This window comes from Myotis lucifugus, unplaced genomic scaffold, assembly GCF_000147115.1.
Source record: "Myotis lucifugus unplaced genomic scaffold, Myoluc2.0 scaffold_172, whole genome shotgun sequence".
In the NCBI taxonomy this organism is placed as follows: domain Eukaryota; kingdom Metazoa; phylum Chordata; class Mammalia; order Chiroptera; family Vespertilionidae; genus Myotis; species Myotis lucifugus.
In genome coordinates this window covers 2,748,562-2,771,189 of record NW_005871220.1, presented here as the reverse complement: position 1 = coordinate 2,771,189, position 22,628 = coordinate 2,748,562, and the positions used below count along the sequence as shown (strand labels likewise).

At 47.8% G+C, this 22,628-nt stretch overlaps 1 protein-coding gene across 1 annotated transcript in view; it reads right to left on the bottom strand.

The window, feature by feature from the left end:
• Positions 1 to 22,628, bottom strand: part of TENM2 (teneurin transmembrane protein 2) — an 881,884-nt gene that overhangs the window by 56,337 nt on the left and 802,919 nt on the right. The window contains 7 exon segments of the mRNA XM_023760070.1: positions 668 to 917; positions 1,283 to 1,426; positions 5,300 to 5,567; positions 6,317 to 6,485; positions 6,487 to 6,555; positions 9,437 to 9,556; positions 14,085 to 14,295. Coding sequence (XP_023615838.1) covers positions 668 to 917; positions 1,283 to 1,426; positions 5,300 to 5,567; positions 6,317 to 6,485; positions 6,487 to 6,555; positions 9,437 to 9,556; positions 14,085 to 14,295 — 1,231 coding nt within the window.

The window sequence follows — 22,628 nt, the reverse complement described above, 5'->3', positions numbered from 1 at the left end:
ATCTACCGGGGAAGGGGGCAGGAGCTGCCTAGCATGGCCTATTCTAAGTCATCTTAAGTCACATCCTAGTGAAAGTGGGAAGATGCAGAGAATTCACAGAGAGCTCACACATAGAGCTGCTCAACATAAACGTGTGAACCAGTAAATAATTATCGGTGGTTCTCAGATGTTGACAGGCACTGGAATCTCCCCCACCGAGCTAGTCAAGGATAAAGGATGCCTTGGCCTCCTCTAGACCGACTGAATCGGTGCCTCTGGGGATGGGCTCCGGGAATCTGTATTTTTAAAAAGTGCCCCTTTAGAAACCACAGAAATGGACCAACAGCTTCGAGCAGCTCTTTCACTGTCTGGTGTGTGTTAGATTCAGGCCTGGGGGTTTGACAACACATAGCTACCCGGGTCCCAACCCAAACACCAGGACTGACATCGCTTTTCTTGTTTGTAACTCAGGTATTGACAACTGTCTGAAATGCGTGTGTGGTGTTTTACAGCTACACAAAGCCTTTCCCCAAACCCTCACTCGAGTCTGGTGGTAGGTTTTGAACCTCAGCCCCTCACAGGGAATGTCTATTCTCTGGAGAAGCCCAAATGCAGCCACTGATTACCCATAGAGCCGTGTGGCCGTGGCAGCGACAGAACAAAAGACGGCATCTGTGTGGCCGCTTACCGTAACTCCAAGATGCTGGTCACGTTGCGGGAGGGATAGATGCGCCGGATGTAATTAAAGTCGCCAACGAAGAGACTCCCATCGACGCCCACAGCCAGAGCCACCGGGGCCAGCAGCTTGTTGCCTTCGGCGAGGCCGTTGCAGCTGGGACAGGAGATGCTGCGGCGGCGGCCGTTGCCCATGATGCTGGTGATGATGGCGGGCTGCTGCGTCAGGAACTGGTTCTCCCCGGTGCCCTTGTGCAGGATGCCTGCGGGCGGTACAGAGGTGGCTGTGCGGCCCTTAGGGAGACACTTCTATGGGCCTGCTGACGGGACGGGAAGTGATGTGGGGAAGATTCCCTTTGCTGAGAGATGGGATGGGGAGACCCCGGGCTATGGGGTTGGGTAGGATAACATTTGTAGAGATAATTGAAGAGTTGTGAGGTACACGAGCGGACGGTCTGGGAAAACCAGCCCCATGCTTTGACATTTAAAAAGAGAAGGTGGGAAAACCGGCGAGTATTTGGGCCTTTGATGAAACTGGCCGAGGGAAGGGGAGAGACTACCAATGAAATGGAGAGAAGGGTCAGGGAGAGAGGAGGCCGTGTTTGAGGAAGGGAACGTGCTCACATACCACTCTTAACATTGAGGATGTGATGCTTGTCCAGGGACCAGCCGCCGAGGTTGGACGGGTCCAGCTCAAAGCCCTGCAGGAGGGCGGTCCTCTTCTCCCACAGGATGAGGCTGGGGCAGGTCTCATACTCGAACCCCACCGACACTGAAAGACAAGAGGGGAGGGCCGGCGGGGATCGGAGAGTTGACTGATGACAGCAGAGCACTCCTCAGGCCCGGGAAACACGCGTTCACCCCAAGACCCAGCCCGCTCCCAAATCCCGCCCAAGGAGGCGGCTGATTGCTCTTCTCCTCACGATCCCACACGATATTAAATTCAAATTTCAAGCTGAACTCCACCTTGAAACTTTACACAGTAGCGCTCCGCGGGGATGGAAAGACCTTTCCGAAGAAGAGCTGGCTTTCAGAAATGACCCCAGTGACGTGGAGGCAGGAGCTGAATCATTTAAGAACCGATGCAGCTCTCCTTCCGAGATGGACAGGAGAGACCATCTCCCTCAGCCCGCTGTTCGCGGCATGCATTTATTATAGTTTTGTTATTTATTTGCAGTCGCTGGGAGAAAGGACTACGGAAGCTTAGTGGCTATTTTTATTGATTTCAGAGAAGAAGGGAGAAGGAAAGATAGAAACATCAATGATGAGAGAGAATTATTGATCAGCTGCCCCCAGCCCACAACCCGGGCATGTGTCTTTGACTAGAATCAAACCCGGGACCCTTCAATCCGCAGGCCAGAGCTCTAGCCACTGAGCCAAACAGGCCAGGGCTTAGTGGCCCATTTATCAGGAGACTGGAGGCAGCAGCCTGGGTGAGTGGTGGCACTCGGAATGTTCACTCCGGATTCCAGAGGGTGCTGGGCGACTCAGGCACCGGACCCAGCCACCAGTTCCCTGGCAAGTTAGTGGGGAACAGAACCCAGAAACTGCAAAAACCCCCGTGTTTGCTGCAGGGACAAATGGGAGAGAGAAGCAGGAGAGGAAGGGCTTAATCCTCACTCTGCTCCGGCTCAGACCTCCTCGTGGCTTCCCTTTCCCACGTGGAAAACGGAGCGAGTGAGGCCTTAATTTCTCAGAGAGACGCAGGAAGGAGACACGAGATAGAACACCAAGAGGCCGTACATTTTTAATTGGAACGCTGCTTTCGAAAGATGAGCCACTGTTATTATTGCGATTCCTACTACATTAAATTCTTAACTGCATGTGTCACCTTCGGGGATTCTTGCAGCTTCTTTTAAATCCTGAGATATAGGAGTGTCGATAGGAACAGAAGATGCATTTGATCTTTTTTAGAAAAACCATATATTTCCTAGCTTGTCCTCTGAAAATTCCAAGAAACAATGACTGTCCCAGCAGCAGAGAGAATTGCTAGTGCCTGGCTTGTGGCCTTGAAATATGATTTCTCATTAAAAAGAATCAGGGCTCCTTGAAGATATAGTCAGAGCAAGAAATGAACAAGATGAGGCCTGGCCATTTTATCACACCAGATAGAAAGGAAGGAACAAGAATCTACTGGGGTCATGTTGAAAGAATTTGGGAGTCAGCTTGAAGAGGCTTCCAAAGATGGTGCAAGCTGAGCATTAGTAACTTCCATGGATTAAAACTACTATATTAGAGATACTTCACTCTGTGAGTTCAGAATGGTATTTTTATTTTTATTTTTATTTATTTAAAATATATTTTTATTGATTTCAGAGAGGAAGGGAGAGGCAGAGAGAGATAGAAACATCAATGATGAGAGAGAATCATTGATTGGCTGCCTCCTGCATGCCCCCTACTGGGGATCAAGCCTGCAACCTGGGCATGTGTCCTTGACCGGAATCGAACCCAGGACCTTTCAGTCCGCAGGCCGATGCTCTATCCACTGAGCCAAACTGGCTAGAGGCAGAATGGTATTTTTTAAAAAAACAGTAATTTGCCACCATTAGAGGATGTTAAAGAAACTGACTTATTATACTGAAAATCCTATCTAATAAAAGAGTAATATGTAAATTAACAATCACTCCAGGATAAAGATGGTGGTGCCCATAGTGGCCAGGGTGGGACGCTGGCAGCATTGCCCCGGCAGTGTGAGCCCAGCGTCTGCACCCCGGCTGCGTGGAGGGAAGGGAGGGGCCTTGGGCCGGAGGCTGAGGCAAGGGACACTAGGCTCGCAGTGACGTGAGCCCAGCGTCCACACCCCAGCTGCGCGGAGGGAGGGGAGGGGCTGGAGGCCAGGGTGAGGGAAGCTGGTGTTGTTGCAGGCCGGGCTGTGGGGACCCCCCCACCACTCCCCCGTGCACGAATTTTGTGCACCGGGCCTCTAGTTAGTAAATAAAGGGAAAGAATCAAGCCTTTATCCTTTCTTATTTAAACTATATCTCAAATAACCAAGCAGTTAAAGAGAAAGCATCTCTAAATGAAAGTATTCTAGCTAATAAATAAGGAAGCAATGATAGAATTAAAATACTAATTTGCAAATCCTAATGGCCTAATGGATCCAAGCCATAAACATCAATGTCCGCTAAAATCACCAAAGAAAAAGACCAGCTGACATTAGGTGTCATCTGATGGAGAAGACAACACCACCTAGCAAGTTGTCCTGCTTAAAATTTAAAAAAAATTAAAGAATAAAATAAAGGGAATAAATTTAAACAAGGAGGTGAAAGACCTGCACACTGAAAATTACAGGACACTGATGAAAGAAATTGAAGAAGACACAAATAAATGAAAAGATATTCCATGCTCATGGATTAAAAGAATTAATATTGTTAAAATGTCCATACTACTCAAAGCAATTGACTCATTCAATGCAATCCCTATAAAAATACCAAAGGCTTTTTTCACAGAAAAAGAACAAACAATCCTAAAACAATCCGTAGGAATGTTGAGAAAGAAGAACAACACCAGAGGCATCATGCTCCCTGATTTCAAACTATATTACAAAGTTATAGTAATCAAAGCAGTATGGTATTAGCATAAAAACAGACACATAGGTCAATGGAACAAAATAGAGAGCTCAGAAATAAACCCATGCATATATGGTCAATGAATTAATGACAAAGCAGCCAAAACTATACCATGGGATAGGACATACAGTCTCTTCAATAAATGCTGTTGGGAAAACTAGACAACTATCTCACACCATATACAAAAATTAACTCAAAAGGGATTAAAGGCTTGAATGTAAACCTAAAACCATAAAACTCCTAACACAAAACACAGGGTGCCATTTACGGTGAAAATGGCTGAGTATGCTGGTTTTTTATTTTGGTAACTTACTACGGTTCTTGAAAATCACAAGCCTGTTGGTAAAAAAGAAAACAAAACCCAAAACCAACAACACAGGAATCTGGATTTTAATGAACCCAGATAGCTTTCTACCAGTAGGAAACTATACTGGGTAGGTTGACATTAATCCGTAACCGCTGGACACTTCTCTTGGGGTGGTCTTTCATAAGTGTGTGTGTGTGTGTGTGTGTGTGTGTGTGTGTGTGTGTGATGTGATCTCCTCAAAGGCAAAGCCTGAGACAGAGCTCGTGGCTTCCAGCTCCCCCAGCGCCAGTTTCTGATCCTCAGGATGCATTCTGGGTCATTTGCATGTGCTCACTCGGAAAGTGACCACCTCTCTCCCCTATCTTGAATATTCTCCTTGTCCACTGCATCCCAGCCTCACTGGCCTCCTCGTTGTCCTCCAAACACACATCATTCTCCTCTCTTTTTCTGCCAGGATGTCACCCTCTGAGGAGCCTTCCCTGAGCGCCATGGATAAAAGGCGTTCCCAGTGTACATCACTCCTCCCTGGTACAAATCACAGTATGAGCACATATCACTGCTTGGTATTTTCTTGTCTAATTTGGGTTTATTATCTTGATCCCCCACTAGCACAGAAGGTCCACGGATGGGACTCTTGTCTGTCTCATGGACCACTGCATTTCTATCTACTAGAATAGTTCTTGACGCATTTTAGGAACTCCATAACTATTGGTCAAATTAATACATGATGAAATTCAAGCATCAGTAGGGGCTTGAAACCCAAACGTACCGACAGCGTCAGAGAGTCCGTAGACGCTTTGGCCGTACGCATCGGTCTTGTCCCAGATGAAGGTGTAGGCCAGGTTGGAAGAAGCCTGGAATGACTTCTGGAAGAGGTGTCCCTCCACGGCCACCATCAGGTGGACCTTGATGAGGTTCAGGGGCACGGTAGACTGGGTCATGGTGATCTTCAGCAGCGACTTGTAGCCTGCCGTCCGGGAGCTCAGGTAGCGGAGCTTCACATTGGAACCGGGGAGCTCAATTTCCTCATGAAGGACCTGAGAACACGCGGCACACACACTGCATCAAACGCCCGCGGCTGGTGGGCTGCTCGCGACCCCGAGGCAGCCCGCCTGCGGCCACCCTCACGGAAGCATCCCGCCCCGTGTGGGGTGCAAGAACCACTTCTCAAGGCTGATGGGAAAAAGAAAACCACACCAAAACTTTATCCTACACCATGGAGCGAAGGCGCTGAGGTTATGATTTCTGGATTAATAATTATTCTTGGTCACCATTGTGTTTCTTTTTAAAAGCCACGCGGTTGGCAAAAGATGTAAATAAGAACAGCAGGCTTTATTGCTAGCTGCACGCGAGGAGGCCGCGAGAGGCTGTAATTATATGAACCCGCAACTTCCACTGACAATTGGTATAAAGCAACAGGGAGGCAATAATGTAATATGCCCTCTGTTGCAGCCCCGAGGTAGATCATTAAAGCGCCTCTTATCATGTGTCTCTGTGACTAACAGGAGTGAAAAGCGATTTGCAGGTGGGTTACACATCTGTATATTGTTTTTATTTTATTAAAAGCGCTGGTGACGGCCAGAGTCTTGCACGGCTATCTGGAAGCATCTCGAACGTCCAGGAGAGATTTGGTCTTCTCTTCAGTGACTACAGATTCTACTGTGTTCCTACTTTTTGCTTCTCCCCTTCCTATTGGTTTCTGGGCCCCCCAGGGAGAGACGGGGTGGCCAGCCAGGTTTGGTCAAGGTGGTATTGAAAGTCCTACCCCGGTTCCCGCCCTTCCTACCTGGGTCTCGGGCACGATGGGGTTGTGCCCAGGGGCAGCACTGAAGAAGGTGGACAGCGGGGAGGAGATGATGATCGGATCTGGCCGGACAAAGCCGCTGAGGTCACAGCTGGGGATGGAGTTCTCCTCGGTCTTCATCACCAGGGTGTCCATGGCGTAAAAGCTGTTCCTGGCTCATGAACGGGGCTCGCTCGAAGTGCAGGGTCAAGGAGGCGCCCCCATTGGCGATCAGGTCAAACCTGGAGAGGCGAACCTGGAGAGGCGGGAAGTGGGCTCCCTGAGATGGTGAACGCACCCTCAGACGAGGCAGGCGCTCTGAGAGCAGAGGGAGGGGCCGAGCATGTGGGGGAAGAGCCTGGGCTTTGGCGGCCCACGGGCTGGTTGGAACCCAAACTCTTCCACTTACTAATTGCGTGTCTGTGGGCAAGTTACTGACCCTCTCTGAGCCCACGTTTCTTCACCTATGAGCTGGGGATAACTACAGCAACTTCACAGAGTGGCTGAGAGAAGGAGACATCGTGATGAGTGCAGAGCAGGAGCTAGCTAGACCTGGCCCATCCCCTGTTTGGGTATAAAAAGTCTTATTGGAATACAGCCACGCCCATTCATTACTTATCTGCTGGAGATGTTGTGTGCTACAAGGGTAGAGCTGAGTAGATGTAACGAGGAACCATCTATCATGTAAAGCCTAAGATATTCGCCACCTGGCCCTTTACAGACAGTGTTTCGCACTCCTGGTGTAAAGCACTTAGCATCGTGCGAGGCTCACACACAGCGGGGCTATAGCGATGCGATGCCAGGACAGAGAGGGGCATTAATGCTTCCTTCTCACCCACCGGGGCTGTTTCTGGGCTTTTGTTTCAGAGAACCTCAACTTTTTCGAGCTACAATGGAACATATGACATTACATTGATTTTAAGTGTACAACATGATTTGATATTTGTACAGATTGTGAAATAGTCACCGCAATCAGCCTAGTATCACCCCCACACATAGTTACACAAGTTTTTTTTTTCTTCTGATGAAAACTTCAAAGATCTCTTAGCCACTTTCAAAGCTACAATACAGTATTAGTAACGATTACAGTCACCATGCGATACATCCACCCCCTGGGACATTTCTATCTTATACCTGAGTGTGTACCTCTGGACCCCTTCACCTCCTGTGCCCCGTTACTGATGCTTTTGCTAGTCATTCCCCATGTGTCCCTCCAGAGCTGGACGGAGGTGCATCGCAAGTAAAGTAAAATAATAGACGGGGAGGAGTTCACGGCGAGAAGTCTCGGTTTTAAGCGTCCCTCCTCCACGGGGTCTCACCCTTCGAGGGCAGTTCATTCCCAAATCCCCGGCAGCTCCCGAGAGCCTGCGTCTCAGTCACACTCAGTGAAAACACACGACCCACAGGCTTCACCCAATTTCGGTAACACCTTTGGCGTTTTTTAAGGAACGAGTACAGTGCACATGAATATTGGGATAAGGAACAGAGCATGCGCCGTATAACAATTTATTACAAATGTGTATATTTACAGGGATGGGCAAAGTAGGTTAATAATAAAAAAGAATACAACAATTAATAGATAAATAATAATACAAGAATGAACTCTGTGTTTCACATACACAAAACTGTACACCTGCTTTTGTCCACCCCTGTATTTATTTGGGGGCATGTACACTGCTCAAGATGGTTTTGTATGGGACACAGAAGAGAGGCAAGTGTTTTGAAGGGAAGTCGTGTCTAGTTGGTGTGACAGAATCAAATCGCCAGTGTCAGCGGCACCCACACGCCGCTAAACAACGGGGCTCCTCAGAGCACCCCCAAACACATCCTGTCCCTCCCATGGCTTTGCAACCTGGACAAGCCACAGATTCGCCTATCGGGAGCTTGAAGAGATGACCTGGGAGGTGGAGTTGGGCCATAATTAGTCAGGAAGCGGCTGATGGAGATGGGGCAGCATAAAGTGGGGACAGACAGCAGGGCGAGGTCTCAGAAATGCCCTCCTGTTTGTGACAGGACTTTGCAAGGCAAGAGCCCTGGGTTCTAAGAATTTTCGAGGGCCCGAGTAGCTCTGCGTGGCACACAGTCCTCAGAAATGTGTGGGTGAGATCCTCAGAGACTTAGCAAATATTGAGACTGTGGTGTGAATCCGCAGATGTCTTCCTCGGGTTTCACAGGTGGGCAAGTGAGGATAGGGCTGCTGTGGGCTGGTAATCTTGGAAACTACCTGTAAGGGTACCTTAGGGCATTACAGAATAAGACCAGACTTTTCACCAGAGACAGGCAAGAAGCACATTTCACGACACGGCTATGATTTCCCAGAGTCCAGTTTTATAGAAAAAGTGTTGCATCCGATTTACAGCAACAGTCTCTTCTTCCATTTGGAATAGAATGTAAGTGTGTGTGTGTGTGTGTGTGTGTGTGGTTTAGCCCAGGGTGAGCGAGTTTCCCCCTTCCCATAAGTTTCTTTTATTCTTATCTTTTTCTCTGAATTGCAACTCCGTGCCCAATGGATTAGGAAAATGACGGGCTTTCATCTTGGTGGGGAATGCACGGGTGCGTGTTTCTAATCAGAAGATAATAGGGAAAGGTTGGCTCCTTCCCACAGCAGGGTGACTGCTAAATGTATTTAATTAGATTTCTCTGATTACATCCCACCTCCTCAAAACAGGAGCGCGGACAACACAGCTCCGAGAGCCGCAGATGAAAGCAGAAGGGGTTCACCACAGGACGCTGTGCCGTGCGGCTCCCTGTCACCTGGCACTGCCTTTGATTTAAAACAGGAGTGAGCTTCCAAGAGCTGCTCCCCCCTCTTCTCCCCGGAATCCACCCCTAACACACACACACACACACATACACACACACAAGCATTTACCTGAGATGGGAAAAGGAGGAGGACTGTTGGCAGCCCTCCATAGCTTGGCTATTCTATTTTGTATTTTTATTTTTGATATCATACCGAAAAGCAAAAAACTATCTCTGGGGGAATCCTCACGGAGCTCTGGCCGGGTGGGCCTTCCAGTCCGCAATGGGCAGCGGCATGGTTCCTCTGAGGCTCGGGCAGCCAACAGCACCACTGTCGCTCTGTCTGCTCCCCGAGAAGGGAGAGCCCCACAAGCTACTTACGTGCCATCTTGGCGGGTGATGGTGTAGCCGTATTTTGGGTACTTGACAAAGGACACGTTCACACCAACCAGCGGCGTCCCATCTGTAGTTACGACTTGGCCTCGGATGAGAGAAACCAAGCTGAGAGAAAAAGAAACAGGCCTTTGAGCCACAAGCCACACCCTGGAGAACAAGGAGACAGGGGGTCCAGTTCCCTCCCCTTCCTCATCGCCACTGTTCCTCCCACCCCCGTCCTCATCTAGTCCCTTAGGCAAGACCAAGACTCTCAACATTAGCTTCTGGCTCACATGGCCGCACCTCACAGACAGGTGTGGGCAAGAGGATGCCTCACTGCCCGCTTCACCTGAGGAGCAGGACTGGCGACACGCTGGGGTGACACCCAGGGCAGCGTCTCACTCACTGGGCTGGGCAATGGGGTCCTCTGCACTCATCTCTCTCCCCTTGGCCTCGCTTCATGTGACGTTGGTGTGGCCCAACCTCAGGCTGCCCCTCGTCACCCAGGCTGTGCCTTAGCCGGGCACAGAGTACTCTGCTCGGGCGAGTGCCTCGGCGGCTGCGACTCATTCCTTTTCTTGTCTGGAAGGAAGGCAATGCTCCCTCCTCCGCTGGGCCGGGATGGCAGGGGTGGCGGGGAGCGCACGGAGGGTTATGATGAGGCCAGACATTTACATCCGTTGCTTTCTGTTGCCCTTTAAGAGCAAAGTTCCTCACAGTCCATGACTGCCCGAGGAGAGGAGAATATCGGAGCTATATGTTTATCTCCTGGGAGACCTAGCTTGGATTCTGGGCACCATGTGACTATGTATTTCCCATATCAAATCCCTGCTCTCTCGGAGGCAGGGGAGGTGGCTGAAATCCCACTCAGCTCCTTTCCACTGTCAGAGGAAGCTCCACTCTCCAGACACAGTCACCAGAGCTTCCCCCAGAAGGTTCCTGTCCGACCAGCTGCTCCTGGGAAATCCGCAAAGCCACAGAGACACCACGACACTCTATTCCAGTGGTTCTCAACCTTGGCTGCACGTTAGAATCACCTGGGAATCTTTTTAAAATCCTGATTTCTGGGCCTCAGAAGTGGGCTAATGAGCGCTCCTCTTTCGCACTGAGCACCAGCCTGCCAGGCAGGTCGGCAGCTGTCCTGCGGGCCTTTAAGCCACTGGGCACTTTGGCAAAGGCAGAGGGTTTTCCAGGTTCCTGGACGCACTCCCAGCTTCTGGACTAGGTAATCAAGCTGACCCGCTCTTTGCCAGAATCTTGTCCAAACCGGCTCAATTTTTGGAATGCACTTAATTCTGCAGTCCTAGGAGACCCCGCAGTTGGAGGGATGCGTTCTCCAAGCACCTCTCCTTTTCATTAGCAATACCCCCAACTGTTCAACCCCAACACTTGGGTGATCTCGGGAGGGTTGAGACGTTCCACTGACAGCTCTAATTGTCTGCTACTGGCTGCCTAACAAACGAAGCCCATTTTTAGCTGGTTCCAACCACAATGCCGGAGTCTTTTGAAAGTGGCAAACTAATTTATGCAAATAATTCTTTTGTTCAATTTCTGATTCCTTATCTTAGCTCCGACTAAGATGTCTTTCAGGTCTTCCCAGGCACGATTTTAAGATCCATGACGTGTGTTGATGACCATAAGGTACAAAGTGCTTGTGATGAGAAAACAAAATTAGGAGTCCCCCCCCCCTCCCTTTTTTACACAACTGGTAGTTCTTTTAAATCATTCTTGTAGCATGAGACTTGGCAGAGCGATAGGAATAGGAGTAGCTGGGTTGCCTCTGATTTCTACCCCCTACTTTTCTAATTCTTCATTGCTCCTGGCTTCCTATCGTTTCTAGGCAGTTGATTTGCAGAAACGCTTGAGCTCAGACATGCTGTCCATACATTCCTATTTATGATTATTGATGTGTAACAATTATCACATTATCTAGATAGTGAGATCTGCTCTATAAATTATAGTGGTGGAGTCAAGGCATTTTAGTTATTTTTGTATGCTATTATCTAGGGGAAATGCTTTCTTAGACGTCTTGGATTAAATTTTTTTTTACTCTAGTTTTGTTCTTTATTATTTGACAATGTACTGTGATTCACATGCTTGGTGAACTTCAACCTATGTCTTGAAGTAACGTTTTGTGTTTCTGAACTACCCAACCATGCCCATCGTGATGGAGCGTGGGTTCACTGGGTGGTGCGCTTCCTCTAAAGCAGCAGTTCTCAACCTGTGGGTCATGAACAATGAAAATACATCCTGCACATCAGATATTTACATTATGATTCATAACAGTAGCAAAATTACAGTTATGAAGTAGCAACGAAAATAATTTTATGGTTGGGGGTCACCACAACATGAGGAACTGTATTAAAGGGTCGCGGCATTAGGAAGGCTGAGAACCACTGCTAAAGCAAGTTTTTTTTGGCCCAGATCTCTGGGGCTGGCCCACCAAAGATTCTGGAGTCCCTGCCTGCTCTCCTGCATCTTGGCTCCAGGCATCTTCTGCAAGTGGCGACTGACTATTGGTGAGGAAGGTAAGATGAAATTGTAAGGAGCAGGTGAGGAGAGTATGAAAAGGAGAATATCAGGAAATGACTAGGTTGAGGGTAGGAATTATGAAATGTTAACCAGGAGCTGATAGAAACAGAGCCTTTGAAAGGGGCATTTGCAGGATAGCAAACTATATGCACACCACACCGGAATGCATATGGCCCACTGCAAGGACCAGTCATGGGTCTCTGGTAATAGGAATTATGTTCATAATTAAAAAGGAAACATCCCCTGCCCCAGAACCAGGATTTAACAAGCAGAGAAAATACATCTTTGGTCAGAGATTTGTGATTTCTTTTATTTTTCTTAGGGAGGGGTTCTTGTATTAAAATAATATGACTGTGTGTGGTATATTCTACACATATAGCTGGGGGTGGCGGGTGGAGTGGCCAGGGCTGAAATAGAAGAGGGCTGAGATTATTTTTTCCCTTTTCTGTTTTATTGTTAGTAAAACCAGAAAAGAGAGAGGCTCAAGTGGCTGGCCCAAGGTGACCTTGCTTGGAACCCTCATGTTCAAAGAGCTGCCAGGAACTGGGGCTGCATGACTTCCCAGGGAGTTCTCAGGGGCTGTCGGATTAATTAGCTCCACCATTACCCCCACCTCGCATCCCAGCCTCTCCAAGGAGGTGCAGGGTCTGAGTCCTGGCCTGAGGATGCCTTCTCCCCAAAGTCTAATGGGGTGGGGTGGGCGGCTCCAAGAGAACTCCTTATGAAGTTAGGGGCTCTTGTAGGAAGTGAAGTCTGGTGTTTTCTGGATGGAAGCCACTTAAACAGCATACTTCCTGAGTGGCTCCTGGCACTACACAGAACTAAGCGAGGATAAAGAGAACTAAGGGGAAGATGGCAGGCATCCCTGGCAGCCAGGAGGCCAGGACCACCCCGCTTAAGTTCCTAGTTCCTGGAGGTTTTGTGAAAGAGGACCCAGCCAATGGTGCTGTTTCTCTGTGGGAGGAACTTGGAGATAGGGTGGGACACCCCCAAGAAGGTCATGCTGGCCATCCTCCCATCTGCAGACACAATTGACGTCTGAACCCAGACCTACCAAAAGTGAGCTGAGCTATATGCAGGCAGGCCGTAAGAAGATCCCTGTGTCACCTGTCCTTCTTCTCACCCTCAGAATCAGAAACAGTGCCTAGGCCCAGCCAGTGTGGCTCAGTGGTTGAGCGTCGACCTATGAACCAGGAGGTCATGGTTCGATTCCCAGTTGGGGCACATGCCTGGGTTGTGGGCTCGATCCCCAGTGTGGGGTATGTAGGAGGCAGCCGATCAATGATTCTCTCTCATCATTGATGTTTCTAACTCTCTCTCCCTCTCCCTTCCTCTCTGAAATCAATAAAAATACATTAAAAAACAAAAAACAAAAACAGTGCCTAGAGGAGAGGAGGGGATGGGCAGTGTCTCAAAGCCAACCTTTCCCCTTGCTCTCTTGAACAGGGGTACACTTCTAACATGTCCTGGGGAGAGTGGTGGAAGGGGCCAAGCTGACTATAAAATAAATCCAGAATTTGTTCCTAGAATATTCATAAGCCTCAAATGAGCAACTGAGAGCAAAAATAAACTCAAGAGAAACCCCACCAGTTTGGAAGGAGAGTTGCAATGTACTGGCTAACACAATGCCTGGCACACAGCAGGCAATTACAGACACAATTGATGGGGTTGACGTGGGGATCAGAGACAATCGACACAAAGTCTCTGGCTCATCACAGGTCCTTAATAAATTCTACCAACTGGCATCATCTGGACTCTCAGGTGCCAGAATAAGTTATGCTATCAAGTTAATACTCCACAGAATGAAACATTTCAGCAGTGATCAAACAAAAGCCACAATCAGAGGTATTATAAAGGGACACTTCAATAATACCAATAATATCATAAAATAATAGCGCCTATAAATGATCTAAAAACCAGGCCATCAACAGGTGTCTCCAGCAGGTTCTGACGGCCAAATCCTCTAGAGATGGACCCCCAAAGCAGATAAGGCCTCCTGTGAACTGGACCCTGGGGTAGTTCCCAGGCCCCCTGGGCCCATAGTAAAACCAGGAGCACTTGGTCCTGCTCTCACAGGGAGGGAAGCAGAGACCTCAGCAGCCTGCGAGGACAGAGTGCCTACCTGCTGTTGAAGGGGTTGTCTCCAGGGATGATGTGGGTGCTGTCTTTGCCTGCCAAGAGCTTGATGCGGTCGTAGAAGGACTTCACTGCGGGCGAGTCCGTCTGGCCCTGCTGAATGATGTCCAGCGGGTCCCGGGATCCCCGGCAGAGCAGGCTGTTCTGACAGGCCGACTGCAGGCAGCAGTCCGGGTCCAGGCAATCCACCAGGCCATCTGGAAGGGCAGAGGCAGAGATGGGTTAGTGCACTTCATGGCACAAAGCCACTCAGAGATGCTAACGCCTTTGTCCCGAGGCCATGGACCCTGCCCAAAGGCCTGACCTGGCGCTTTCACATGACAATCCCAGTGTAATTCCAGTTTATGTGCAGAGAAAACTTAAAGACTGAACGGAAATAATTGAAATGTTGACAACTGGCTATCCCCAGATCGTAGATGAGTATGCTTCTCTTCCTTTATTTTTATTTCCTGGAGTTTCTACTTTTTCTGTTCTAAGCAGGTATGCATTGAGTGCTTGGGAATAAAAACATACACTTTGCTTTAAAACAGCACAGCACAAAAACTGACCCAAGGCCAGTTCTCAGGGGCCTGCGCGAACAGGTGCACAAGTAACCAAAATGCATGGGATTCCTTACATCTCGCGTTAGGGGAGAAAAGCAGTACATCCTGCTCCCGCTGGGCCAGGGAGCGTTCTGCCGACCAGGTGGCGCACCGGGTGCAGGGAGCTTTACATTTATTACATTTATTTGCCAGGAAAGCTGAACCAATAGCTTTGGCTTGAACACCCCGGAATTAAGCCATGAGTTCACCCAATTGCTTCTGGTGCTACCTTACCGCATACCTGAAGGACTTTGAATATCCTGATCATCTTGCTTAGATTTCCACCCCTCCGTCCCTTTCCTGGGCTGATTTCTATTTGCTCATCTACCATTCAACAAATGTCTGAGTGCCATCCATGTTCTGGAAACAAAACAGGGAACCAAGAACCAAGAATGATGGTTTTGTCTTTAAGGAGCTGACAGTATAGTGGGGGAAACAGATATGACTCATCCTTTAAGACCCCAGCGAGGTGTGGCCTCCTCCCCCAGGAAGCCTTCCTAATGGTGTCCCTCGCGAGGTTAGGCGTTCCTGTTCTGTGTATCCTTGAATCAGAGGTTCTCAAGAATGGTTCTGCGTCACCCTCCTGTGAGAATTGAGGGCCTGCCTCAGCCTCCAGGCACAGGTCCCGGAAGCTGCATTTTAAACACGATTCTCTCATGATTCTAATGCACAATCAATTTTAGAAACAGTTGTTAATGCCAACTTTCTTGTACAAGATTTAATGATCTCTGTATGCTTGTCTTCCTGCCTGAAAACGGAGCTCTTTGAAGGCAAGAACAGTGTCTTACTCATTTCTATATTCATGCCTCATTTAGCCACAGAATTGGGCGCCCAACAAGCGTTTGTTGAATGACTATATGACTGTTTCGAATTCCTCACTTGTTCATTAACAGAGGGTGGGGATGTTTAGGGCAGTGTGTGCTCCTTGGAATTCCCTATTAGAGCGGATTAGCTGGCCATCCCTTACTCACTTTTCTGGGGATTGATGGAACACAGTGGAGGGGCTTGGAGAATATCTTGCTTGCCCCTCCTGGATTTGATACCAAGACATTTTCGGGCCATAATTAGCATCATAGGAACACGCACGCAAACCCTGGGCTGTGACTTGACAAACATTTGTACTGGGATGCTGAATCGGAGGCCTGGCTGTGTGCGTTACATTCACTACAGTGCAATTTCTTTGGTTTTACCCTTCTCGTTTGGGCCCCCTAACAAAATTGAAATATGTAATTCCACCAAAGTTCCACTGTAATTTAGCAATTAATGTACAATTATTTTAACGCACTACTTTCTTTTTAGCAAACAAATTAGGAGGTCGCATGCTTTACTCCGCTTTCGATGGCTAAAACCAGCCTCTCATTTTCCACACAGGCAAATGTGGCTCGTGCGTCTCATAACACAAATGAGATTTACACAATTTCCTAGAAATGCAGGCACAGGGGGGTGAGAAGGCACACAAAGCTTTAAATTCAGGGACTCTCGAAGTCGAGGCTCCGAACACCTCAGCCCGATGTGCCGGCTGAACCCAAAATCTCACACCCATGCCACGTTCAGCAGGGTTTTACCAGCAGCTGTGGGATGAAGCTGAGCCACTATTTCAGACCTACTGGCCAGTGGATCCCAGGGCCCTTGGCAGAATAAGGGAAAGAAAAGAAACCATCCTTTCACATCACCCTCCATGGACCACCTTCCCTAGAAAGAGGGCATCTACCGCACAATGCCTCCTTTGGATTAAAAAATATCCTGCTGAGCTATGTTGGCAGCGCTTCATTCCGCAGCTGCAGAAGCATCTCAGGTGAGAGGAAACCCACTGTTCCTAGCGCTACAGATGTCTTTAAGGCCGCCGGCCGCTTCGCATTAGAAGCTCCATCCATCTCTGGTGGCCTTTTCCTCCGGAAGCAGGGAACATGCCCCGTCCCGTCCCCAACCCATTTACACACCCACTCTGTGCCACCAGCTGGAGACCCTCAGCAGCTCAGCTAATAGCTTTAGACAGTTTTCCTATTAAGCCCCGAATCTGTTCCTCCCCGAGCCCCCTCTTGTCTGTCAGTGGCTCTGGACTTGTGAGCACTTCAGAAGTGTGGCCCCCAAGTCTCCCCACTATTTTATTGGTTTGTGTTCTGGGCTTTTTATTCAAGGGCCTGTGTGGCAGGAGATGTCCTACAAACACATCAGCAAGAGCAAATGGCAAATGCTAAAGAGGGAGGGTGGGGAGGAGAGAGAGAGAACCCCCACCTCCCATATAAATGATTTCCTCCTATGTATTTACATCCATCTGCTTCAGAGATGGTGAGTTTGGGGTTCTATCTGTTATTAGGCGTGAGCACACATGATGCCTGAAATGACCTCATCATGTTGCGTGATTACGGGCTGCCGCCGCCGAACACTTTCAGACGACACCGTGAACTTTAAATTGGCACTCCAATCTCCCGGTGGCCTGTCAGTCATGAGAATCGCGTCTTTATGCCAGCAAGCCCCTCGCGTGGCGTCTGACACGGCAATCTTCAGTAAATTACCCTGTCACTGACAATCGCGCAGTTATCTTGCAAACAATCACGCGGGCAATCAGAGTGTTCTGAATTGCCAGTTCAGGGCCCGAGAGCTGCCAGCGTCTCCATTCAACGGGGGCCCAAGAGTGGCACAGCCCTCCTATGACATCGGACGATTTCTTTCTTTCTTTATTCTACCGACTCATGTGTGTGTCTGGTTGGCTTCCCCCATGGTGAGGGTGGTGACAGAGGCTTGAAGAGTCCTCCCAAAGGGCCTGGTTCTGACTCAGCAGACCTGGGAAAGGGACCCAGGCTCTCCTGGCCAGCCCACAGTAGAGTCCTGGGTCGGTGTGACTCACTGACTTCACACTGTGTGATGCGGCCATGGAGAATTATCTAGGTGCTTTCTGTGAGAACACACAGAAATCACAGCTCTCTGCGTGCCCCACGCAGACCGTGTACACTAATTGTAATGGCCGTTTCAGAGAAATATGGGCATGGAGACACTTTCTGGGAACAGTAGAGAGGGCATTCTTTTTATTGCTTTTGCTAAAGAAAACCAGACTCTTCCATGAGCGTTTAGGCATAGGAAGCAGAAATTAGATTCGTGCTAAATTGAACCCTCTCAGCTAGAATTCCCAACGTAAAAAGCCAAAAAAAGAAATCTGCACAGCATCAGAGGGATTTGGGTTTGAAGCTTGTCTCTAGTCCCCTTGGGTGTGTGAGCTTAGAAAGAGGATCAACCTGCTGAACCTTGACTTCTTTACCTTTAAAACAGTTATAAACAACACAGCAGCAAATGAAAACAAACAAAAATGATAACAACAAAAAAGAACCCCCCCCAAACAAAGAACAACAACAACAACCAACCTGAGTTAGAATAGTGCATGTATCATAGGGTGATGTGATGGGGAATGAATGAATATATATGCATATATAATATCAGTCTGGCACATAGTATCTGTTCATAATAGGTACTACTATAACCAGAAACTTCCTGAAGTTTTCAACTTTCCAGTTTATAAAAACTGGACATGAAAATAAGTTAATTTCCCATTATTAGAGTCATTTACTGGTATGTGCTTGGTAGGTTGGATCTTGGCCAGAATGCTGTTTCCAGGTAGTGATCAGTTAATAATGACTGACGGTAATAATCAGTGCTATAGCTTGAACAGGATTTATATCCTTGATTTAAATCCTCCTGGCAACCTTACAAAGCAGAATACTGTAACCCATAAACTGCAGACTGTGGGCATCTGGGTTTGAATCTCAGATCAGCTACTACCGATCTGACCTTGGAAACCGTGCCTCAGTTTCCTCATGTACAACATGAAGAAGAAGAAGGAGATGTGATCAAGTGCTGTTGGGAGGATTAAAGCGGTTATTATGTACATAGTACATGGAATAGTGCGGGTTTTGTGAGGACTCAATAAGTGTATTATCCCCATTATCACAATACCATCCAAACTACAGAGTTGAAAACTGTGTCAAAGAAGCTGGGTAAGTTATCCAAGTGGCTAAGAAGCAGCTTTGGATAAGAAGTCGGAAAAGGCAACCAATGAGATCATCACGTTTGGTCTTTTTTATCAGAAGGAGGAGATGTTTCCTTCCAAAAAAGAGTCGGAAGACAGGACAGTGGATGCCCATCAAGTGTTTGTGTGGGTGGCCATGAGACTTGATCAGTTCTGAAGGCCTGTCTACTCCTACAGCTGGGAAGAATTTGGGTGGTTGAAATGAGCATTTGAAAAGGAATCAACATGAGAAACAGGACGCCTGGGAATTCACTTCCTGCAATGAGGGCTGCAGGGACCACACTATCTACCTGGAAGCTTCGGTGGCTTACCATTGGATTTTGTTCAATTTTCCCTGCCTTTTGTTCCCTTTAGTGTGGTATGCAAGTCACTTCCTCTTCAACCTGTGTGAACTCTCCGGCTTTCTTGGGTATTAAAGGCTTCAGAGAAACATCTAAATTTACTTTTCTCAGTTTCATTTTGCTACAGGGTGGCACCAATCGATGCCAACAATTCGCTTCAGATGCCATAGATAGCTCTGCGAGGGTCTGCACACAGGCCCAGGCTGGTCAGCAGCTCAGACTGAAAAATTGAGCCTTGCTATTTCCAGATCATGGTTTCATGAGAGGCACCCCCAACCATCAAATCCACCTTCCCTACTCATTGGACCAGGAGGCCATAGAGTGGATGGGTTAAAGTGTGGGCTTTAAAGAGTACATTCTGCTTTATTTATAGCATATCCAGGGCCAGGCAAAATTAATCAATAGTGGTAGAAAGTTAGCAATTATAGCACCTTTATGGGGAGGAATTAATCAATAGTGGTAGAAAGTTAGCAATTATAGCACCTTTATGGGGAGGTATTGGATGGGAAAGACTATAAGGGAACTTTATGTGTGGTAGGAATATTTTTGATGTTTATCTTATTCACCTGACTACATAGGTGAATGTATATATAAAAATTCATCAAGGTGTGTACTAAAGATTATGCACTTTATATATTTGCCAATAGACTGACTTTAGGCAAGATATCAAATTCTCTGTGTTCTGTCTTCCTCATTTTCAAAGTGGTCATGATGATGGTGATGGCAATGATGATGGTGATGGTGATGATGATGGTGATGGTGGTGATGATGGTGATGGTGGTGATGATGATGGTGATCCCTCACAGGAGCCCTGGGATGATTAACTAAAATAATCCACGCAGAACAGTTGTGAGCACCTAGTAACCTTCTAAGTGCCTCTGAATCATTTCTATGTCTTTCCTTCTTTTTGAGTCTTTTTGGCACCATTTAAGTTTGTTTAGCACACAGAGTGAGGTACTTGCCAAGTTCTCTTGTCCCCAAGAAAAATACAAGGCATCCAGGTGATGCACCCAGTAAATCCTAGGGCTGTGTTTGAGATCAGTTAATGATAGGAGTGTTGGACAATCAATGAAGCATTGGAGAGAAGGAAGGAGGCAACAAGTTGAAGCAGGAAGGAAGAAAACTATACTGTTTGCTCTTTGTGATGGGAATGAAGGAGGAGTGCTGGCGGCTGGAGGGCCCTCTTTGCTCTGGCCTGGCAAAGGCCAAAGGCTTCTGAATTTTAGCCAGAGACATAAAGGGGCTTTTGGGTGAAAAGAAATATGGCAACTGTAGGATTTGTTCTGCCTTGGGAGTTATTTTGTGTTAAGGTGAGCTTTTGAGAGACCATGTCTAATGTGTGTGGGGCCCATGACAGATAGTCTTTTGCCAGGCATTTCTCTTTATAAACAATTTGATTTGCCCAAATCAGCATATCAGTATCATTCTGACATTCTGATCTCACATGATCTTGCAAAAGAAATACTCTTCCAGCCAGCAGGAGCAATCTACTAGTCAATCTGCCCTCTGAAATTGAGGTTGGGCATTGGGCCTGGGCATCTGGTCAACCCTACATACATGGGGTTGGGAGTGAGGAATGGTAGAGGGTCAGAGAACAAGCTGAAAGGGGACCATGGCAAATGGGAGTCCTACTCTGGGTTGGGGTGTTCCTCCCAGACAGCACCGCTCACCCTGGCCAGTCCCTGGCATTGGAAAAACACTTAGAAAATTTCAAGGAGGGCACTGCAAAGCTCAGGCACACTTGCCCAGGGTAGCACTGGGCTCTTGCCCAGTTAGACAAATAGCAAAAAGAATACGAGTAAGAATGGTCTGGTTTTAGAACCCGTTCTATCATTCTATCAAGGTAGCTACGCAACCTTGGCAAGTGACTGACTTTCTGTGATGGCTGTCGTTTTCCCAGCTACAGAATGGACTTAACTGCACCTACTTCACCAAAGATCACAGGGATGCTAACGATGGTGCATGTGACATGAGGTGATGAAAGTACCGCACTAATACAGAGGAAAAGCACAATAAATGGAGGCTACTCTTAATGATACTTCCTGCTCGCCACCAGGGAAGGGCACTGTTCCATTTGCATTTTACCCAATGCCTCCTGACAAGTTGGAAGTGAGGGATAATTGAAAGTATTCTGGCTTGATGTAACTAAGAAGTGAAAGAAATGGGCAAGGCTGACTTGATTTAACTTGGCAACATGAGATTAGTTCTTCATTGCCTCTGTTAGGTCTCCCGCATTGCCAACCTTTTAAAGCAATAGATTGGCTGACAGGGTGCTCATTTGGAAGGTTTCACCTGCCATTAATACTCAGGCTGCCTGATGGACCGTTGTTCTGCAGGCGTCCCCCCCTCTGCCCACGGAGCAACTGCCATTCTTAAATATTGCAAGAAGTAAAATTGTATTTGTGCTCCCTCTGGATGGCCTGTTGGAAGTGTTCCTCTTGCTTTTTCCAACTCTTTTTGTCAGTCTCTGAATCCAAGGCCAGAGTTCCTTGCCCCAAAGCATCTTCTGGCTTTTCTGATGACTTAGGAGTGGAAGATCAATCATGTCCCCCCAGAGATCTGGCAAAGTGGAGGCCCCACTGAGAGGTGCTTTGCTGGACTTCCTACTTTTCAGGATGGATGTGGGAAAGAAAGGAAAGCTGCTTAGGCAAACCCAGGCACTGTCACTCATGGCAGGGGTATGATCCAGGTGAGACCTCCAATATGACTCTGGCTTTATCGTGAAGCTACTGGGGCATCTGGTCGACCCCACATGCATGCATGGGGTTGGGGGGATGGAATGGTAGAAATTTGGTGACAATGAGCTTGCAGAGTGTGTCCAGTTTTGTTTTTGAATGTTTTTCCGCCAAAACGCCAAGTAAGTGAACAACAAAACAAAACAAAAACAAACACCATCAACAAAAACCTTTTAAACCAATGCTTTTCAATTTCTAACCAGCAACTGAACGCTGGGGACCTTGTTAAAATATATAGATTGTAATTCTGTGGTCAGAGCCTGTGTTTCTCACAAGCTCCCAGTGATGCCGACACTGCTGTTCTGAGCACCGTATTTCTAGAAGCAAGGCATTAACCTGCTGCTGGTCAAGGTGAGCTTCCTGACATAGGGGTGTTAAAATGCTGATTCCTGCGGTCACCCTGCCTACTGAATTCCTCAGAGTGGAAACTGGGAATCTGCATTTTCAAGAAGATGCCATGATGATTCTTTTGCTCACTAAAGCTCAAGACCTTCTGCTCTGAATTCTTTAAAACACCCTTCAAATATCCAGAGTGGTACCTCTGCCCTGAGGGCGACAGCAGCTCCCCAAACGATGTCTCTTTAACAGGGTTTCCCTGAAAGCTAGGAGGACCTGCGGTCAAATACAATTTGTAAGACGTTGGTGAGACCAAGCTAAGCTGGTTTCCTTACAGCAGGCCTTCTCAGAGCCTTCATATGTGCGTATGCATTATGAATCTAATGTCAGGATGCAGCACTTCCTGACCACGGACCCCTTTTGGCTCAGAGCATACATAGTCCAGTGCCATACAGGTTGGGAAGTACTTCATGAGAACATAGGGCTCTAGGTTTGGGGACTCTATCTCTGAAAGGA